Source organism: Crotalus tigris, unplaced genomic scaffold (genome assembly GCF_016545835.1).
Source record: "Crotalus tigris isolate CLP2741 ecotype Arizona unplaced genomic scaffold, ASM1654583v1 scf7180000024297.1652928, whole genome shotgun sequence".
NCBI lineage: Eukaryota > Metazoa > Chordata > Lepidosauria > Squamata > Viperidae > Crotalus > Crotalus tigris.
In genome coordinates this window covers 1,290,019-1,312,565 of record NW_024100470.1, presented here as the reverse complement: position 1 = coordinate 1,312,565, position 22,547 = coordinate 1,290,019, and the positions used below count along the sequence as shown (strand labels likewise).

Below are 22,547 nucleotides of genomic sequence, written 5' to 3'. Positions count from 1 at the left end.
ATGGAGAAATCTGCTATTGTTTATAAGATCAACTGCAAAAACTGCGAAGGCAACTATGTGGGAGAAACAGCCAAACACTTGAAAACTCGCCTCCACCAACACAAACTGGCAATAAAACGAAGCGAACCACACTCACAACTTTGGATGCATATGGCACAACAAGGCCATCAGTTTGACTTCAATAACACCCTTATCGTAGCCAGTGATGCCACGAAGGGAGGTCGGCTGCTAAAAGAAGCCTGGTTCTCGAATAACAACTCAATCAATCGTCACATTGACTTGCACCCAGCACAACAAGCGCTACGAAAATGGAACTCAAACCATCATCCTTTATATCACAAACCTTACAATCAACATCCACAACATTCTAAACCAGGAGCTACACCTCCTCCCTACCAGAAACAATCTGATATAGACTACCCAGACACCTCAGAACAACATCAAGGGGAAACCACACCCCCTTTGATTGGAGGAAACAACAATAATGACATTGGAGCGCTTAAGAAATTTGAGGATAGAACCACTAAATTTAGCACTACCCATAATAATAATAAAGGTGAATATCCCATACAGAGAGGGGAGAAAAAACATGTGATGACGACCCATTCGCTTGATAAAAGGGAAAGTAACATGAGCGGGGAGTCTGCCCATGTACCATCAGACTTTTGCTCACAGAAACGGGGGGGATTTAACTTGAATATTGACCTACGAGGGAAGATGAGCATGGAGGACACCATGACGGAGGAGGATGATTCAAACATTGAAAAATACCACATCCAGTTGATGCTTGTACATGCGAGCGAAGATAAATACGGGAGCACGCAGCAGAAGAAAGATGTTAAATTGCAGCTGATGAAGCCCCGCCTCCATGGTAGGATACACAATGACATCGAACTAAATCCCCCCTCTGCAACGAGAGCCAGTGCTGTTGGGAGAGGGCGGAACATAGCTTTAACAATACCCCCTGAGATCGACGGAGATGTGAACAAAAGTGCTCGAGAGAACAATGGAAGAAATCTTTACTCTGATTCCCCCTCCCACCTATCAGCTGTTCAGCGGGGAATGCTAGCACGGTCTAGGAGCCACATGCAGACGTCTATGGAACCCGTTTAAACCACCTTATTAGAAACGATCTCTCAGCCCTGAATATGTTGGGGAGTTTTCCCAACGAAAGCTTGGCAACCTTTTAATATAGTAAAATACTTTAATTAAAGTATTTTAACTTTAAACTCTCCTGGTGAACGCGCTTTATTCATTCCATTTATATATATATATATATATATATATATATATATATATATATATATATATATGCAAATTTTCATATATATATATATGAATGAGACTTATATACCGCTTTAAGTGCAAGCACTCTCTAAGCGGTGTACACCAGTAAAATATATATATATATATTAAGAAATAAAATGATCACCAGGGTAATAAAAACCATAAAATTTAATAAAAAGCGCCTAGCTTTCGCCGTCACCTGCCGGCATCCTCAGGGCTAGTGCGCCAGGGAGTGAGAGAGTCACTTTTACAGGTGCAACAAAGCCTGCGCACGACTCCTCGATCTCGTCATCGGGCCTAATTGGGATGACTGCGCACGGCTGGTCTGTTCCTTTCTATTCCTTTTAATTGCATGTTCATCCTCCTCCATCCTTCTTTCTCTCAGTCTTAGGGTGGATGGGTAGATGCCTCTGTAATTACAATGGTCTCTATGTTTTAATCCTTGTCCCCCGGGGTCAGGTGGCAATACACATTCCATGTTTGTTTTGCGATCCTCCTTCGTCCCATTGTCCTTCTTATGACAAGTTTTTCCTTTAGTTTTGGTGTTTTCACTGCTTATATGAATGTCATCTGGGTGGACCCGTAGGTCCTTTCGAGGTGGCTGTGATCTACTGATGGTCTGGGGCTGGAGGAGGAGCCGTTCAGCTGTGAGGATCAAATAGAACGTGATCCCATCATTACCCCGCTCCCCGGACCGATTACTCGCAGCAGGGGACGCGCGAGACAGCTGGGTGCAGTGACGAACGGGGAACCGCCGCCCCCTTCCATTCACGATCGAGCGGTCTATCCTCTGGTTCCGGACCATCGACGAGCTACACTCACCTGGGAGGGGTCCGTGGGACTGTCTGAACGGCGCTTGCCCCAGGGGGAGGAGCGAGGACATGATTCCGCCACTGCTCCCCCCGGACTGTCTGACTATGGTGCGGTGTGCGCGAGACGACCGGATGCAGGGGTGGTTGGGGAGTTGTCGTCCCCCCCCTCCTCCGTGACTGAACGGCTCCTCCTCCAGCCCCAGACCATCAGTAGATCACAGCCACCTCGAAAGGACCTACGGGTCCACCCAGATGACATTCATATAAGCAGTGAAAACACCAAAACTAAAGGAAAAACTTGTCATAAGAAGGACAATGGGACGAAGGAGGATCGCAAAACAAACATGGAATGTGTATTGCCACCTGACCCCGGGGGACAAGGATTAAAACATAGAGACCATTGTAATTACAGAGGCATCTGCCCATCCACCCTAAGACTGAGAGAAAGAAGGATGGAGGAGAATGAACATGCAATTAAAAGGAATAGAAAGGAACAGACCAGCCGTGCGCAGTCATCCCAATTAGGCCCGATGACGAGATCGAGGAGTCGTGCGCAGGCTTTGTTGCACCTATAAAAGTGACTCTCTCACTCCCTGGCGCACTAGCCCTGAGGATGCCGGCAGGTGACGGCGAAAGCTAGGCGCTTTTTATTGAATTTTATGGTTTTTATTACCCTGGTGATCATTTTATTTCTTACTATGAATATTCCCAGGGTTCATGTTTTTAAATTTCTTAAACGCGAACATATATATATATATATATATATATATATATATATATATATATATATATATATTTACATTGCCCCCAACAGTCTGGGTTCTCATTTTACCTACCTCGAAACGATGGAAGGCTGAGTCAACCTTGAGCCGGTGAGATTTGAACTGCTGACCTGCTGGCACATAGGACAAGATATTTATGCAAGTTAGTGGTTTTCCTACTGTTGTTAATAGTAGCAATGCCTTGAGCAGAATGTAAAGCTTCTGGTGTTAATTGCAACATTATTAATCCCCTTCCTATTCGTCATAAGTACTCTCAGCCTGGAGATATGATAATTGCCAGCATTATTTCTCAAGTTTATACTTTTTCCAGTCCAATTCTCTTTGACTATCACCCTTCCAGTGAACTTCAAGATGATGTAATGTAAGTTGTTCATTTCTTCCCACATAAGATTTCTACACCACGATTAATTCACCTGACACAAAGGGCAATTTACTTTGAACTGCTACAATACATTGTATTCACATATATCTTCATCATCTCTAATTGGATAGTTGATCTCTGTATTCCTTTCTATTTTCTTATTCAATTTTTATGGTTATTCAAGTATGATTTCCTCTCAAAGCTCAATATTCTAAGAGATATACTAATGTTGTGATAATCTATAATGATAAGACCAAGATGTAATAATTCTTAAGCAAGATTTATTGGAATGCTTCATATGGCTCAAGATTTAGTTGCTTGGGTTTAATTCTTGCTGAAATCTAAACATTCACAACCAGAAGTCACTTTTTGCATTAAGTTAAAGGGTAGCAAAATAGCATCTCTCCCTTTAATGAAAATTACTGCTTGACATTGTTTTGGGAAGTAAAACGTAGTACCCAAATGGCAGCCTATATATTTTAGGAATACAAAGAAATGAAATGTCATATATGCCAATGTTATTTTTCAATAACAGCCAAACAATGTACCGTATATGCTGGCGTATAAGACGACTTCCGGAAGCGCTAAACTTGGCGCCAAAGATGGGGGTTGTCTTATACGCCGAGTCGTCTTATACGCCGGAAATACTGGTAGTTTCCGGCGTATAAGACGACGTTCTAGGAATGCGGCTCGGCGATAAAGATGGGGGGCGTCTTATACGCCGGGTCGCCTAATACGCCGCCATAGACGGTATTCTAATAATCTTTATGAAATAACATGATATAAACCTGAAATGTAATATGTGTTGCGATCTTTAACAAAGGTTTACTTGTCATGACAGAGTTGTGTTTCACAGCTACCAATACGTTCTAGCTCTGTTTTTTGCTATAAAGCAGATCAGTGAAAGTCTTCATATCTTGACCAATGTCACCCTGGGGTTTAATATCTATAATAGTAATTTCAGTCCAAGCTGGACCTCCCTTGCCTCAATGAAACTTCTTTTCATGCATAACACATTCAATCCAAACTACATATGTGACTTGGGGAACATTCCTATAGCAGCAATTGGAGGACCTGACATCTGTCTCCACATGTTGAACCTTCTGTCTATCTACAAAATTCCACAGGTATTCCTACAATCATAGAAATCTTTCTCAGTTCCCATTACATCTAGTTGCAATTTTTTAGAAACACTGGGTTTGAGATATGAGAAAAGGTTAATTCAAATACCAAGGGAAATATTTCAATATGAGGGTAACTTTAGGAGTTCCTTTAAAAGAAATGGTTTACGATGTGTAACAGAAAGGACAAAAAGGTCCCTTTTTACAAATCATTAAAACAGCTGCAAGTTTTTCCAGACTCTTATAGCTTACATGGAAACTGATCAAGGCAGTATCTTCAAAGTATCTGTTTGCTGGAATATACTGTATGTGCATTCCAAAGCATTACTTTTTAAACTAAATAGCTTTAGTTTCCCTTAAAAACTGGTTTGGAAAAGGTAGCGAAGGGATTCTTTGGAGTGAAATGGCCTTATTTATTTGCAATCCAGAAGGTGATCATTTTTCAACTTTAATCTCCTTATAATATACTTTGCAAAAAGAGTCTACAAATCATTACAGTCAGTCAGTGCTTTTTTGTCATAGAATGCACTAGAACAGAGTTCTGGCACCTTTTTTGATGGATTTTCCAAGTTTTAAAAGTAACCTTTGAAAATTTGATGTTTGGTACACATGGACTTGAATCACCCTGTTGAGTGTAGAAGGTTGGCGGCAAAATCATTAAAACTGTGTATGCGGGCTGCTTGTGTGTAGAGTCCAATGCATGTGTACTTCGTCCGCACTGGTTGTGATAGTGCTGTTTGGCTTGTGGCACTGCTCGGCATGTGATTGGTTGTGTGGTTGTGCGCTGAATGCTTATTGCGGGCGGCGACCATTATGTTTCATTACACAACTGACATGTGTGGGTGTGTGTGTACAGTGATTGACTACATGTGAAAGGTAAATAATTTCTTTATTTTAAAAAAAAATTGTAGGTGAATTGAAAATCTTTTTTAAATTTTTAGTGTAAAAGTCCCAAATTTAAAAATGAAAAAAAAAATACTTTTGTTGTTCGTCCATCGATTTCGATGAAGACCTTGACATCTTGTGGGTTATGGGCCATCAACGATGTGTCCGTAGGTGGAGCCACCTAGAAATAAATACCTTTTAGAAAAAAATACCTTTTAGAAAAAAAGAGGTTAAATGCAGGCTCTGGCCGCCTTTCAGGGGCTTCTTTTTCCCCAGCTTTTGAGGCACTGATTTTTAAAACTCCACAAAATTTAAAAGCATCGTTAGGCTAGAATGATTAGAAGGTGGTGAGGTGGCGCAGCAGTTAGAGTGCAGTACTGCAGGCCACTTTAGCTCACTGTGTTCAGCAGGTCAGCGGTTCAAATCTCACCGGCTCAAGGTTGACTCAGCCTTCCATCCTTCTGAGGTAGGTAAAATGAGGACCCAGATTGTCGGGGGCAATGTAAATATATATATATACATTGCTTATTGGTGTACACTGCTTAGAGAGTGCTTGCACTTAAAGCGGTATATAAGTCTCATAAATAAATAAATAAATAATGCAGCTTTTGTATTTTAAATAATTTGATAAGTGAGAGAATTGCATACCTGCCCATCAGTTCACATGCTGATTCACTTCCATTATTTTTTTCTTTCTTAAAAAAAAACCCTCTGTACATGAAAGTCCTGGTCTAGTGAGCCCATCAAACGGGCTGGTAGGCCAGGCATCATTAAGGTCAAGTCCTGGTCTGTCCAGTCGGGCAGGGGAGCTATCAGGCCAGCCACCCTCCCTCATTCTGCGGAGGTCCCAATGGGTTAGGGCTCCTCCAAAACACCTAGATGAATATGTAAGTTTCTTGTGAGCATAAGCACAGTACAAGTCTATGGTGAGGAGATGAATCTTATGTGGGGCACAACAGAGCCCGCGAAACACACATTAGAGAGTGGCACACAAGCTGTAATAGGATGGAGTGTCTGTAGCATGGAAACAAACAAAATTAATTATTATTATTTTTTATATATACATATTATTTTATATTCTTGTAGGATTGTAAGAACAAGTACCGTGTGTGTTCTAGCTAAGGGGGGAGGGGTGTTTTGTCCTGAGCCTGCAAATGCAGGATTGGGACATTGCAAGGTTCCCGGGCAATTGCAGAAGCTGCCCAAGACCAGACTGAGTGGTGCCAGCCGAGCGCGCATGTGCAAGGCGCAAAAAGTGCATAGAAATGTTGCCATCTTGTCCGGGAATTGGGAACGTATAAAGGGAGGCCTGTGTGCCTTCACTCGTTGTTGTGGTATGTAATGAGTACAATAAAGAGCTGTTTCAGAGACATGCATATTCTTTATTCGCCATTGATCCCAGGATTTAACAGAACGGATCTCTAATATTGAAACACTCTGATTCGAAGACATTTTGGCTAGGGATGGTTGAGAAAGACTGTAGTATTAGAAAGCTCTGATGCAGACACTTTATAATGAACATCAGATATAAGCCTATTCATTTAATATTAAGGGACCTTTGATATGACTGCCATTTACTCTGATATTTACAGGTTCTTGCCTAGGAGTGGGGGAAATGTGAGATTCATTCCTCCCTTTAGAGATGAAAAACAATTGGGTGACTTTGGGCCACTCACCCTTTCTCAGCCTCAAGAAGGTATTGGCAATCCATTTCACATATGTTACCAAAAATGTATGCAGCTATGTAGTCAGTAGGAGTAAAGGTGGATTAGAATGATATTGTTTTTAAAACATACTCCATGCTGGTGAGCAAAGAATGTAGCTATTGAGACCTCAACAGGTAACTCAAAGCCCTTATGTATTTTGTGTTCCATTGTCTCCTTGGATATAGTTCATCGACACTTTCCCCCACGTATCCCAAGTGCTTATGTCTGAATGTAGTGTATCCTTATCAACTAATGCAGCTTTTGTATTTTGAATAATTTGATAAGTGAGAGAATTACATTACCTGCCTATCACATGCTGATTCACTTCCATTATTTTTTCTTTGTTTAAAAAAAACCCCTCTGTACATGATATTTCTTACCCTCTTCAGCTGAAATCTTCCCTTCTGGACATGAAAGGCAATCATAACAACAAAATGGCTTCCCTTCCTTCTTGGTCTTCCTATAGCCTCTCTGGCAATGATCATTACACAAAGAAATGAGGTATGTCTGTTCCAAAAACAATTTTAACATTCAGATGGATAGATAAATATATAGACAGACTTGAGATTTACTTCATACTAGAGAAACATTATTTTAGAGGGAATAAATGACAAGTGCTGATGACATTTACTAGTTTACTACTCAAAGAGTAGTAAGTTGGCAATTGGCTGTTAGAATCTCCCATATTACTGGAATATTTTTATGTTTAGGATAAATATTTTGTCACTGATCAAAAGTGCTGATAATTTTCGTTAAAAAAGTTATACACTACTTCTACTCAGCTCTGTTATTAAGCAGAATAATGTGACTGTTTTTAAAGTGTTTAAATTTATTTGCAATATTGGAAATAATGAAGACAGTAGGATATTTTCAAGGTCTGACTAAATTCTTGTGTTACTATGTAGGTTGTGCTGCACAAAAATATTTATTTTCTAGGCCTGAAATATCGGAGGAATTTGTGTAGAATTTGTGAGGTATATTTGTGATATTGATGCATTGCAATAGGAAACTTTTTGTTATATGATTGTATTTTGGGCTGCAATAAAGCTACTTACATATTCATGCCTGAGTGTTTTTTCCCCCATTAATTCAGCTCTTTGGGTATTGAGCAAACCTCAAAAAAAAAAATTGCAGTTATGTGGACATGTAGGGAAGATCTCTTGTATGAGAATTTAGTTTTTAATTCTTTGGGAAGCATAAATCTTGTGTATTTTACACAATCTACTCACTTTACACATTGAGGACCAGGTGAGGTGCCCTCATTTGCATTATAACTGGAGATGTTGAATATTCAAGGTCATGCCCTGAACTGTCTCTCACTTTAAGCCATGATTTTGGGGGGGAAAAACCCACATCCTATTATTTATTTATTAAACAAATTTATATGGCTGTTCAACTCACAATGACTTCCATTTTTCACAATCTACCATTTAGATATAGTAGGCTATAGCTATAGCAATCATTATGCCATTGCTGTGATAATCATTATCTGCTATATATTCAGTATATAATTCCAGCTTACTGTCAAACTACATCTCTTTCCTTCTGAATTCATTATAATTTTATATTGCTGGTCATTAATTAATTTCAAACTTCAGATTCTCCAAATTGATAAATGCCCCTAGATATGTATTTTCTTAGTGCTCCAATATCCTGTTTCATTTGATGGTTTGTGTGATTGTCAAACCTTTGCTGCTAATTCATTTCTGTTGGTCACCAGGCCTTGATTGACAATAAGATAATGAATGAATGACAAAAACATTGAGCTCCATTGTACTCATGTCTTGGGCTTCATGGGTTTCTTGGCCATTCAGCTTTCTTAGCTAAAAAATTACTTGATAGTTTAAAGAGAGCCAAATTTATCACCTTTAGCATGCTTGTCTTCTGCAATGTTTGGTTGGCTTTTATTCCATTCTATCTTATCATTGTGTTTGGTCATGAAATAAACAAGAGAAATCTATTAATGACAAGAAGGTTCTGAATCAAAGGAAGACACTAAATAAACAAAAACACTAAAATTCAGATGGATTTTTCATATCATGAGGATACCTGAGGCCAAAGGTAGCCAAAGAGAAAGTGTTCACTCTGATGCCCTATTCACAGATTTAACTGAAGTTCTATTTCTTTCCTTAGAATTTCAACCTAACTATTTAGAATTAAGAAGACTGTTGAAATATTCTTTCCTTTGATAAGGGCTGAATGAGACATTTTCTCAAGGCTACTTTGCAGGAAAGGTGACTTTCCTCACTTCTAAGAAATGGAAGATAGGTATTGCTTTGTTTTGTCCCTCCAGTTGCCTCATCCTTTGTCTTCCTCTGTCATGTTTGTCACATTTAAAAGTTTGAACAATTCTGTTCCCACTCACCCCCAAACTAACATAGAGTTAACACAGTTATATGCACTCCAATTAAAATAGAGACACCTTGGGGAGGGGTTGAAGCAAAGAGTAGGTATTTATTAAAATATTTTCATATTAAAAATAGTTCAGAAGAACGTCTTGGTGAATAAAGTTATTATAAATAACTAGTTGGGTTTTAGGACCAGTGCATAAACTCAGTTAACAAAATTGCATTGGATTCAGGATGAATCCTAAGAATTCAGTAGGGAAAGTCTGGAACTTTTCTGTTTTAGCTCGCAATCTAATCCAAGGCAAGAATGATGCCTCACATTTGCTAACATGGAAAAAATCAAAAGTGATTCTAGCTTGAGCTCTAGGAGTAATTTGAGATCATTAACAATGGCCAAATTCCATGAAAATATGTGAATTATTCTATCTTTTTTGTAGGGAAAGAAATTTCATTATTTTTGACAGAACTGCCTGATACACACAGACATGACTGCCATATCTAAAATTACTCTAATTTTGGATAAATGGATTTGAAGAGAATAGAGAAATTTCTCTTGTCCTATGAAATGTTGCTTATGAGTAGATGGAACCATTGCTTGATGAAATCAGCCAATTTATCAAAACAATTAGTAGAGGAATATTATTTATAATCAGGATGAAACAACACTTGTTACAGGGTTCTTGTTACTGAAGCATGTTTTCTAAAAGTATACAAAGACTAATGTTTGCTTATAGCAACAGCAAAATGAGCTATGCTATGGCCAGACAAAGTGATCTTTGCTTATTTACACATAAAAGTCATTGCACATACAACATAGTATAACAGAGTTGGATGGGATCTTGGGGGTCTTCTAATAAACCCCCCTGCTTGAGCAAGAGATCCTATACCATTTCAGACAAATAGCTGCCCAGTCTCTTCTTAAAAGCCTCCAGTGGTGGAGCACCCACAACTTTTGAAGGCAAGCCATTCCAATAGTTCATTCTTCTCACTGTTAGGAAATCCCTCTTTAGTTTTAGGTTGCTTCTCTCCTTGTTTGGTTTTCATCCATTGTTTCTTGTCTTACCTCTGGTGCTTTGAAAAATAGGTTGACCCTCTCTTCTTTGTGGCAGCCCCTCAAATCTTGAAACACTGCTATCATGTCTCCCCTAATCCTTCATTTCACTAGACTAGACATACCCAATTCCTGCAGAATTATCATTCTTAACAGACAGACATATCTCTTAAAAAAATAGTCCATGCTCAACCTGATTTAGATGTGTGCTTTTCAAGTTCTGAATATAAGACTGAAGACAGAGTGTCCAAATCTTTATTTGCAGGAAAAGGAAGAAGCTCAGATAATCCAATCCTGAGATAGATATGTTTTCCACAAAGTACCGGTATTTCCTTTCTTTTAACTGAACCCAGTAACACAAAGAGCTATAGCATAAACTGAGGATCAGATTACTAATACAGTTTAATAGTATGCAGATTAAAAACAGCAAATGAATTCTAAATAATGAGAAATGTCCTGGGTTTTTTTTAAAGGTTAAAGCTGAAATTCTGGCTATATTATCCAATTCCTTGTAGACTATATGCTTGATTTGCTAGTGGCTATAGCTGACAGTTGAAGCTCAATGTGTTATTTTTGTCATAATTTAGATGATGAAAGATTCTAGTTTCAATCCAATCCCACTGAAAAGAAATAAAAACCTCCAAAGACTGATATGGAACACTATGTAATACCTTGTATATCTATCTATCTATCTATCTATCTATCTATCTATCTATCTATCTATCTATCTATCTATCTATTTATTTTTAAGGATCTTTGGGCCTTTTGCTAATCCAGGGAGCATGGATGGAGATGTCTTTTGATGAAAGATGGTGAATAGATTCCTGTGATACTTTGACTCTATGATTAAAGCACTCTGTGATATATTTCATCACTCTGGTGAACACCTAATTAGGCCAAAATATATTTATTCATATAGTAGGGCTGTATTACTATTAACCTTCTCATCTTCTCATACTTCTTATCTTTCTACTGGTATCTTATGATTTATTACTTGTTTATATCTTATGATTAATAAATAATTATGATTAAGTATTTATTAATGATTAATTATGATTAATGGTTTTAACTATGATTTATTATCTATGATCTATCACTTGTTGTTTGTATATACACTGAGAGCCTATGCACTGAAGACAAATTCCTTGTGTGTCCAATCACACTTGGCCATTAAAGAATTCTATTCTATATCTCACAGAACTTGTGATTCTGAGCAGATAGTTGTTTTTCTGGCAATTAGCCACAATTACTTTCATTTCACCTCCAAGTCTCAAGGGTGCTTTGTTAACCACCAGTGAAACTAAAACCCAAGATAGAAGCACTTTGTCATTATTTGCTCTACAATGTAAAGAAGCAGAATACAGTATATATATATTTGTTGGTATTGTTATTTAGTGCTCTTGGTTGGTGCTGTAAATGAGCCAAGTGGTTATTCAAGTTAGGCTGTGCTATTCAGCCGAGAATCTATTACAAGAAAAAAATAGGACAAATGAAAGACTGCAAAGAAGAAATTCTATCATGCAAATTAATGAAGCTTTCTGTATTGGTATTAATGCTATTGTTCAGGGTAGTTTCAGAGATTCCTAACACAAATTGCATTGTTGGTGATCCTGTTCCAATTCTTCATAAATATTATCAATCAGGAGATGTCATTGTTGCTGGTATTTTGTCTCAAATCTATATATTTTCAAACACAATACACTTTCATGAAAAGCCTTCTACTGACCTTTTCTATGATACTGAGTAAGATGCTCATGTATCTAAAACTAATTATTCAGAAATGAGTTTGATGTTTGGGGCTGGGGCTGCATTGTATATCCCTTTGTCCATAAAGACTGAAATTGTTTAAGGATGTCTTGGATGTTAATTATGTCCATTAGGATGTCCATTAATAATGCATTGGGAGTAAACAGTTCTACTTAATCTGATTCATATGGATAAGTTCATGATTCTGAATTCATGATTTTGGCAGATCAAATTCTCAGTTAATTCTGTGGAAGACGTTTAATGTTTTACATTTATTTATTTTTCTGCAGTTTGCTAATTAAGTTATCTATAAATTACTTCATACTTTGGAGGAAGTTTTTGGAATCCGTTATAATAAAACATTGTTTTCTCTCATATTCTAAGTTTGCTGCATGAGGATGAGATATTGATCAAATATTTATTTTTAATTAAATTTCACCATGGACAGTCATAAAGTTATTTCCTATTTTTTTGAATTAAAATCTTTCCTACCTTATTTTTTTTTTACTAATGAAGAATCCTGTTTTATTTCAGGATTTTCCTATTCCTTAAAAAGAATTGGAATAATTCAATTGCACAGCTAAATAAATTTGTTCTGAGTAATGAAATACTTGTACATTTGTGAAGATAAAGTTTTCCCATTTTCTTAAAAATATTTAGTCATTTATACTCAGACTTAAAATTCTGATTTTCACTGTTTCTAAAATGAATATCAACAGTTGAATTGATTGCCAATAATTTTCCAGAACTCCAATTAGTCATAATAATATCCTGCTTAGTTATTTCAATTTTGGAAGACTTCTATGGATGTGAAAAACCTAGTTTAGATGCAATCTAAATTATGAGGCTAAATTTTAATCAATGAACTAAATTAAGGAGTGTGGGAGAGAACAATCTGGTGGAGGTAACCCCTGAATTTATAATTTATTTTTTTCTATACATGCAAAATGGTGCTGTGGAATTTAGATATAATTGAACAAGTAGATGCAAAGACAATAATATGATTGGTATTGAATTGTGTATGTAATTAATTGTATGCTTGCACTCTTGGATATTTTCTAATATTAAACAGTATCTTTTAAAGTAGTATCATTTCTATGTGGTGAAAACCAAAATAGATGTATTTTATTTAATACCATTCATTAGTATTCATCTAATGAAAGCTTTGAGTACAATATGTTTAAAGCTATGAATTGAATGAAAGTTCTGTAGCTCTTTTGCTGAAAGCAAAACAAGCTCAAATCAATGCGTAATTTTCATTTCAGGGTCGTGACTCAGCTCTACCAACACATTTTGTCTTTGGCATTTGCTATAAAGGAGATCAATGAAAATCCCCAGATTTTGCCCAACCTCACTCTGGGCTCCCATATCTACAACAGCAATTTTATTGCAAGCTGGACATATCATGCTTCAATGGAAATATTCTCAACACAAGGCAAGCTAATCCCTAACTACAAGTGTGAAACAGAAAACAATCTAGTGTCAGTCATTGGAGGACCTAATTCTGAAGTCTGTATCCACATGACAGCTATCCTGTCTATTTACAAGATTCCACAAGTAAGACTTTCTTCCCATTGCTTAAATATCTATCTATCTATCTAGCCTTTAAGTTCAAATTCTATCCTTTTGAGAACAATTACAGTAGGTTAAAAAAAATATAGCAGTTGCCTTTCTCATTACTATGAACACTTATTGAAACCTGTGAAGAACATAGATTTTCCTTTAATGAGATGAACAAATATGTAAAATAGTATGCAAAACTTTTATTTTTATTCTCCAACATGCAAACAAAACCACTACATTATTCATTTTCAGAATATGCAATTCTGTACTGAGTAAACTAATCACAAATAATGTCAACATGTTCATTTTTAACTCAGTTCACTCAGCTGGAGATTCTTGGTTTATTTCTCTTTATTTTCTTTTGAGAGTGGTCATTAGAATTTCATTTTTTAATGTGTGTCAGTGTGTTCAAAGAACAAAAAGTTAATAAAATTTATCTTTATCTTATTCCAAAGCATCTTTTTTTTTTTGCATTTCTATTGTATGTTCTCATTTTACATAGCAAGGCATCTGCTTCTCAGCACATTCAGTTTACAGATTAGGGAACTTGACTTCATAATCTCCTTCATGCAATAAAGAAATGGTATTTTACTCACATAGGAATACATATAATAGATTTATCTAGCTATTAATTCTCTAACACAGTTTTTGTTTTTATGCTATAGTTCACTTATGGTTCTGCTTCTGAGATGAATAGGAAAACTCAAGCTGTTTTCTATCACCAGATGTTTCCAGATGTACACAGACAATATAATGGGATTCTCCAGTTACTATTACATTTCCAGTGGACATGGATTGGGATACTATACGACAGGGATAACAATGGAGAAAGATTTGTCCAAGATGCTCTTCCTGTATTTTCTCAGAAAGGAATCTGCTTTGATTATATCGAAAGTTTCCCAGTAATTACATCAGTTAATGACATTGATAAGATGGTGACAGAGGGAATAAATCGGTATAATTCTATAAGTAAAAGCATTTCAAATGTATCCATTGTTTATGGTGAAATTGAGACCATGATATATTTCAGAATGTGTTCCACATTGTCAAAATATGAGGATGTATCAATTATGGCAAAAGGAAGGGTTTACATTATGACAGCTCAAATGGAATTCACATCATTCCCCTTTCAAAGGAATGAAGACATAGACTTGCTTCATGGTGACCTGTCCTTGGCAATTCATTTAAAGGAGGTCCCAAGATTCATTGACTTAGTTCAGTTGGTAAATGCTATCTTTGAATTAGAAGATGGCTTCACTCAGGGTTTTTGGGAAGAGGCCTTTGGATGTTTCTTTCCTGAGTCCATGGTGGACAGGGAAGGAAGGGTCTTCTGCAGTGGTGAGGAGAAACTGGTGAATCTCCCAGCATCTATTTTTGAAACGAGCATGACTTCCCATAGCTATAGCATCTACAATGCAGTCTATGCTGTGGCATATGCTTTGCACAACATGCTTTCATTTCAATTGAGAAAAACCGAGAGTGTACACGAAGCAATCCATAGCTTGCTGGCTCAACATCTATGGAAGGTAATGTCTTGGACAAACTGATTTCCATTAGGTCAGTGTGTCTCATGGGTGACATTCTATAACAAACATAAAATATTGTTTGTGTTATATTTCCTTTGTGACAGGGACCATTTTTAAGTATCTCATATGGTTCAAAATTTCAAAAGTATATATGGGCTGAGTGGGAAGGGGAACAAATGTGGCGCAAATATTCAGAGGCAAGTTGGTCTACTTTATAACAATTGCTGGTGAAACATCAGGAAATCTGTTGCCTGGACCATGTCACCAATCGCTGAAACCCAATATTATCTAACAAATACATTTTTATTTAACTTTTCCATGATTTTTCCAGAGAGAGTGTACTAGTGATTTTTGTAGGTTCCAAAAAATTTCAGTTTTACATTTAGAAATATGATGGATCAGTTGTGGAAAGATTGATGAGTGGCATGGTGGCCTTGAAAAGGTGAGAGGTCAATCCTAGGGAGCAGGAAACTTGCTTGCAGGAAACTCATATTTTACTTAAAGACCAAAAATATTTAGCTAATACTCGCTTGGGATCTCATTTTGTATCTCCTGCCCCTGGGAAAAATGGGGGCGTGGTAATCTACGTTAAGCAAAACCTACCAGCTTGTCTGGTAGAATCAGATCCTCAAGGAAGATATGTTATGATTGAACTTGGTTTATATGGTAAGAAAATACTTATAGTGGGATTGGCCGCACCAAACCAGCAACAGGAACAATTTTACAGATTGTTACATGAGAAAATAACTCTGTTGGATTATAGGTCAGTGATATTATTGGGAGACTGGAATGGTATTTTAGATACACAAAAGGACAAAAAAGGTTTTTCTACCTTTTTTAAACAGGCTAAACTACCTAAAGTTTTTTTTTTGATTTGAAAGAAGATTGGGAATTGAGAGACTATTGGCGTGAACGTAATCAAGAGGAAAGAGACTTTACTTTCTTCTCAGATAGACACCAATCTTTCTCAAGGATTGATTTCTTCCTGATTACAACAGATTTATATAACAGGGTGAAGAATGTAAAAAATTTTCCTAGGTCATTGACAGATCATAGTCCAGTTTGGATGGAACTGGTTGCTGAGAAAGAGGAGAGGAGATCCTGGAGGTTGAATGAGAATTTATTTAAACAAGAAAAAAATGTTCAAAAATTAAAGGAATGCTTAAAGGATTATTTTGTTTTAAATATGTATAAGGGAACATCAATGTCAATGGTATGGGATGCAAGTAAAGCTTTTATGCATGGGATTTTGATAAAAATGAATAATTTTCACAGACAAAAGCAGATTCAGAAACGTAAAGAATTGGAAGATGAGATTAAATTAAAAGAGAAGCTTTTAATTTTAAATCCTTTAGATGAAAAGGTGAAAGGAGCTATAAAATTGTTAAAAACACAATTTAATATGTTGATGGCTGACCAAGCTGCAACTAATTTAATGTTTATGAAACAAAATACATTTTGTAATGCTAATAAACCAGGGAGATGGCTGGCCTATCAGTTAAGAAAGAAACAGAGACAGAGAACTATAGATAAAATAAATTATAATGGTAAATTGGTTTATCAGAAAGAATTGATTAAGAAATCTTTTTTAGATTATTATCAAAAGTTATATAAGAGTACTAATGTACAAATTACAGATATAAATAATTACCTAAGTAAAGCTAATCTTCCTAAATTAACAGAAGATCAGAAAAAAGAGATTAATGGTTTAATTACCAATGAGGAAATTGTGACAGCTATTAAGCAATTAAAATTAGGCAAAGCGCCGGGTATGGATGGCTTGACAGCTATTTATTATAAAACTCTAGTAGAAGAGATGATTCAACCTTTATGTGAGCTTTTTAATAATATATTACAAGGTTTAGAGATTCCTCCATCATGGCGCAATGCTTTTATATCTTTGATTCCAAAAGAGGATCAAGATCTCACTTTGCCTAAGAATTATAGGCCCATATCTCTTTTAAATGTGGATTATAAAATTTTTGCAAAAATTATAGCTAATAGGTTTATGGGGGTCTTGCAGCAGCTTATACATAAGGACCAATTGGGTTTTATAACTAGAAGATATATGAAAAATAATGTTAGACAAATTATTAACTTATTAGAATATTTAGATAAAAACAACCAAGTCTCTGCAGGGCTGATATTTTTGGATGCTGAAAAAGCCTTTGACCAATTGAATTGGCAGTTTATGTTATGTTTAATCAAGGAGATGAATTTTGGACAAAATATATTACAAGCTTTATCTAATATATATCAAAAACAGACTGCTCAACTTATTGTTAATGGGGGTTTATCAGAGGTTTTCACAATAGAAAAAGGTACAAGACAAGGATGTCCATTATCCCCGTTATTATTTGTTTTAACATTGGAAATTTTGTTGATTAAAATTCGGGAGTCTCAAGAAATAAAAGGAATAGAGATTAATAAAAAAGAATATAAGCTAAGAGCTTTTGCAGATGACTTGGTTGTTACTTTGTCTCAACCTACTTATTCGGTAGTAAAATTATTACAATTGATTCATCAATATGGGTGTGTTTCGGGTTTTAAAATTAATAATAATAAGACTAAAATATTACCCAAAAATATGACTAATTGCGATAAACAGACCTTGGTTAACTTAACAGACTTTGAAGTTGTCGATAAGGTAAAATATTTGGGGGTCATATTATCTGTTTCTAATGTAAAATTGTATAAAAACAATTATGAAAAGTTGTGGATCGGGGTACAGAAGGATTTAAAGAATTGGGATAATTTACAGTTATCTCTTATGGGTAGAATTGCAGTTATTAAAATGAATGTCCTACCAAAATTTCTTTTTTTGTTTCAAATGTTACCTATCTTAAAGAATGAACTTAATTTAAATGAATGGCAGAAAGGTATTAACAAATTTATTTGGGCAGGGAAAAAACCAAGGGTAAAACTTAAAATTATGCAAGATTTTCGTGAGAGAGGTGGATTCAAGGTACCGAATCTGAAACTATATTATGACGCTGTGGTCTTAACATTGATTAGCGATTGGATGAATTTAACAAATGTAGAAATACTCCATTTGGAGGGTTGGGATTTACTTTTTGGATGGCATGCCTATTTAATTTTTAATAAAAAAGTGGATCGGGTTTTTAAATCCCATATTATAAGGATTTCTTTGCTTAGGGTGTGGAGGAAATATTATAAAAGCGATTTTAAAATACCATTATGGGCTATACCTTGGCATGCGATAGAGGGGATAAAGAGAGGAGTTAAGATGGATACGGTTTCCTATATACAACTACTTAGATGGGATGGTCAAAATTGGCAGTTAAAATCTTTGGAAGACTTAGTACATGAAAACATTACTTACTCATGGTTTCAATATAGACAAATAGTGGATAGATGGAAGACGGATCGTAATATGGGTTGGCTTAGAGAAGATGAAAATCTTTTTAAACAAGTAAGGGATCAAAGACCAACTCATATTAAGAGGGTTTATGGGGTTTTAGTTGAAATGGATTCAGAATCTGAATTAATCAAAGATTGTATGATTAAATGGGCACAAAATATTGGTGAACCAATCCCATTGGATACTTGGGAACTTATCTGGGTGAGGAATGTTAAATTTACACAAGCGCAGAATTTAAGAGAGAATTTTTACAAAATGTTTTATAGATGGCACCTTGATCCACAAAAAATGTCTATTATGTACCCTGATCTACAGCCTAAATGTTGGAGATGTGGTTGTTTGGACGCTACTTATTATCATATTTGGTGGTCGTGTAAAAATATAAAAGCTTTTTGGATTAAGATATGGTGGAATATTCAAAGAATCTTTAGAAGGAGGGTTAAATTTACCCCGCAATTATTTGTATTAGGTATTGTTACTGATTGTGATGCTAAGGAAGTTATATTGATGTTAAATTTGATTACAGCCGCAAGGCTGTTAGTAGGACAATATTGGAAGAAGGAATCTTTGCCTACTTTACAAGAGTGGTTTTATAAAGTTTCTTACTTGGCGGAAATGGCAAAGATTTCGGCTTTCTTAAAGGAGCAATCTCAAGAGAAATTTTTTGTTGTATGGGAAAAATGGATAAATTTTATAGAATATAATTTGGATATGGAAAAATATCATTTAGCTTTTTCATAGTTTGTATAGATTGTTTTCTCTTTTTTTTCCCGTCTTTTGTTTTCTTTCTTTCTTTTTTTCTTTTATTTTTTTATTTTTCTTTCTTTTTCTTTTTCTTTCTCTCTCTCTTTCCTCTCTTTTTTAAGCATTTTTTTTAATGCTTATGTTATCTATATTTTATTATTAACTATTTTATAAGTTGTAAAAATTTGTTTAGGTTTTTTAAAATTTTAAATAAGCCTATACTCAGTTCTGGGAAGTTTGGGGAGGGGGGAGGGAGGGGTGGGTTTGGGAGGGATTGGGTGAAGGTTGTTGGTTGTTTATTTGTAAAACTTTTAAAAAATTTTCAATAAAAAAAAAAATCCTAGGGAGCAGAAGATGTTTCTCTCCTAGGGCAAACACACACACACACACACACACACACACACACACACACACTACTATGAACTCCATGTGGTGTCCGGAAGGGCATCCAACCTCTAAATGCTCAGCTCTACACAATATTAAGGGATTATAGTAGGGGTGTCAAACTGCTGGCCCACAGGCCAGTTGCATCATGCAGAGACCAAGCCCACCGCAGCTCTAGCAATGCAAAAAAAGTTGCGATATATCACAACACGTCACAGGACATGGCAAATTTGATACTTAAGGATTATAGGGTTGTAAAATTGTAGAAATTGTAGAAAGACAGTCACTCATACAGCTTCACTAAAAGCTCTGATAGACTATTTGCCTGAGAGTTCCTATGAATTGAGATCTATCCATACAGGCACAATTCACATCTAATTAGGGATATGCATGCGATTGCATAGCAACGTGTATCAAGAAAACAAAAACTTGAGGCCTTCTCAAAAATGTATTCATCCTAATTTCTCCTTTTTCTCTAGAACCCTATTCTAATTCCTCTTTTCTGAATGTGTCTGTTTGTTATACATGAAGCAAACTTAAATGGAAAAGAGCAATGTTATTAAATATACCCTGTTGAATTGCATCTCATATCCCCTCTTCAGCTCAACCACTTTGTGAAAATCATCTCATTTAACAACAGTGTTGGAGAAACAGTTTTCTTCAATGAAAATGGAGAAATGGAAACTGGATTTGATATTATCAACTGGGTAACATTCCCCAACCTTTCCTTCCTTAGAGTCAAAGTTGGAGACATACAACCCTTGTCTCTCAAAGAAAAAATGTTTACTATTTCAGAGGAAACCATAATCTGGCCAAAGAGGTTTAATCAGGTAGGTTTTGTAACTCTTTGAGTTCTATTTAAGAATTATAAAGTTTTAAGAAAATGATTTGTTGGAGTAACTGTTCTTCAACTACCTGAGAAAGGTGTCTGAAAATATAATTTTTCTCCTCCACTTCTGCTCTACAATAGGAGAAAGAATCCAACAAAACACAACATGATCAAATATTTCCTTTTACACAGAGTATCAATATACAATAATCATATATTTCAGGAACAGCACGTTACATCTTCATACTTAATGTGTCTATGTGTGAATGTCATGTTTATTCAATTGCATTCATTTATACCATGGTTTTCATCCAAAATCATGACTACATATATTTGGGAGGTATATTCATTCATTTGAGTTATTATCTACAATTATAATATTTTTAATTGTAAACTTGTAAGAGGAAAATCAATAATAAAATATCACTGAGAAATGCTAGTGAATTCAAAATATGACATTTAAATAGCATTTGATTGGTGCAGATATACATCGTTACTTTTTTAAAAAAATGTGGCTCATTTGAATTCATTCTGAATAATTCATCTGTACAAGTACAGGACACTATGGTTAATTGTAGGTATGCACATTTGCAGAATGGAAAACTTCTTTCTTTTGTCTGTAGACAAAGCCTCTTTCTCTTTGCAATGGCAATTGTCATCCAGGTTACAGGAAGGCCAAAAAGGAAGGGAAACCATTTTGCTGCTATGATTGTCTTCCTTGTCCAGGAGGAAAGATTTCTAATCAGAAGGGTAAGTGATAACTTATAGAGGAATATTTGTTAACTTGTTGTCTGTGGTACTCAGGTTTATTAAATAATTGATTTAATTTGATAGACACCCAACTCAACCAAGTGGAAGGCTTACAACTGTAAAATTATAAAACAATTTAAATAATTTAGAAAATATTAAAACAATAAAAGTATCCATAAGATAAAAAAGTAAGGAATGGGTGCATCATCAGTAGGTGTGCAAAGGCTCTCCTAGCCACAACTACCACCTGTTGGTTGTCCATCATGCAGTTGTCTATATGGATAAATAGCTAACCAGATTTCATTATTTCAGTATCATTTTCATGAAAGTTGTTGATAGAATAGAAGCCTGTTTCTCTTTCCCTGCAGATATGGACAACTGCTTTCATTGTCCACAAGATCATTATCCAAATGAGGAACAAAACTTCTGCCTTCCCAAATCTGTAACATTTTTGTCCTATGAAGAAACACTGGGGAATATTTTTATCAGCTTTATTATTACTTTTTCTATCATCACTATTTTGCTGCTCTGGCTTTTCATTAAACACCATGATACCCCTATTGTGAAAGCCAACAATGAGACCCTCACCTACATTCTTCTCATCTCCCTCCTGCTCTCATTTCTCTGTGTTTTGCTTTTTATTGGTCGGCCTCATCAATGGACATGTCTTCTTCAGCAAGTTACTTTTGGCATCATATTCTCTGTGGCAGTTTCTAGCATTTTGGCAAAGACTGTCATTGTAATTCTAGCTTTCATGGCTACCAAGCCAGGATCCAGTATTAGAAAATGGATGGGAAACAGACTGGCTGTTTCTATGGTTCTTTCCTGTTCCTTTGTTCAAACCATTATTTGTATTGTATGGCTATCAACCTCTCCCCCATTCCTAGATGCTGACATGTATTCCATGCCAAAGGAAATTGTACTGATATGTAAGGAAGGGTCAGCTGTCATGTTCTATTGTGTTCTTGGTTTTATGGGTTTCTTGGCAATTATCAGCTTCATAGTGGCTTTCTTGGTCAGGAAGTTGCCAGATACGTTTAATGAAGCCAAATTTATTACTTTCAGCATGTTGGTCTTTTGTAGCGTCTGGCTGTCCTTTGTTCCAACCTATTTGAGCACAAAGGGGAAATATATGGTGGCTGTAGAGATCTTCTCCATTTTGTGTTCCAGTGGGGGGTTACTGGCTTTCATCTTCTTCCCAAAATGTTATATTATTCTGGTGAGACCTGATTTAAATAACAAGGAATATATAAGAAGGGGGGAAAACTAA

General features: G+C 35.9%; 1 protein-coding gene across 1 annotated transcript; it reads left to right on the top strand.

Moving 5' to 3' along the window:
* The first annotated feature begins 3,147 nt into the window (after nucleotides 1-3,147).
* Nucleotides 3,148-22,547, top strand: LOC120299473 (vomeronasal type-2 receptor 26-like). The gene is made up of 7 exons (XM_039324327.1): nucleotides 3,148-3,242; nucleotides 11,920-12,096; nucleotides 13,365-13,656; nucleotides 14,328-15,188; nucleotides 20,301-20,528; nucleotides 21,151-21,277; nucleotides 21,646-22,547. The coding sequence occupies exons 1-7, from the start codon at nucleotides 3,148-3,150 to the stop codon at nucleotides 22,545-22,547; spliced, it is 2,682 nt and encodes an 893-aa protein (XP_039180261.1).

Bases quoted from the DNA above. Each gene is read 5' to 3' on its own strand.
- LOC120299473 (XM_039324327.1), top strand. From the start codon at position 3,148: ATGATAATTGCCAGCATTATTTCTCAAGTTTATACTTTTTCCAGTCCA. The intron at 15,189-20,300 runs GTAATGTCTTGG...TCCCCTCTTCAG, and splicing joins TGGCTCAACATCTATGGAAG to CTCAACCACTTTGTGAAAAT. The intron at 20,529-21,150 runs GTAGGTTTTGTA...TTTTGTCTGTAG, and splicing joins GGCCAAAGAGGTTTAATCAG to ACAAAGCCTCTTTCTCTTTG.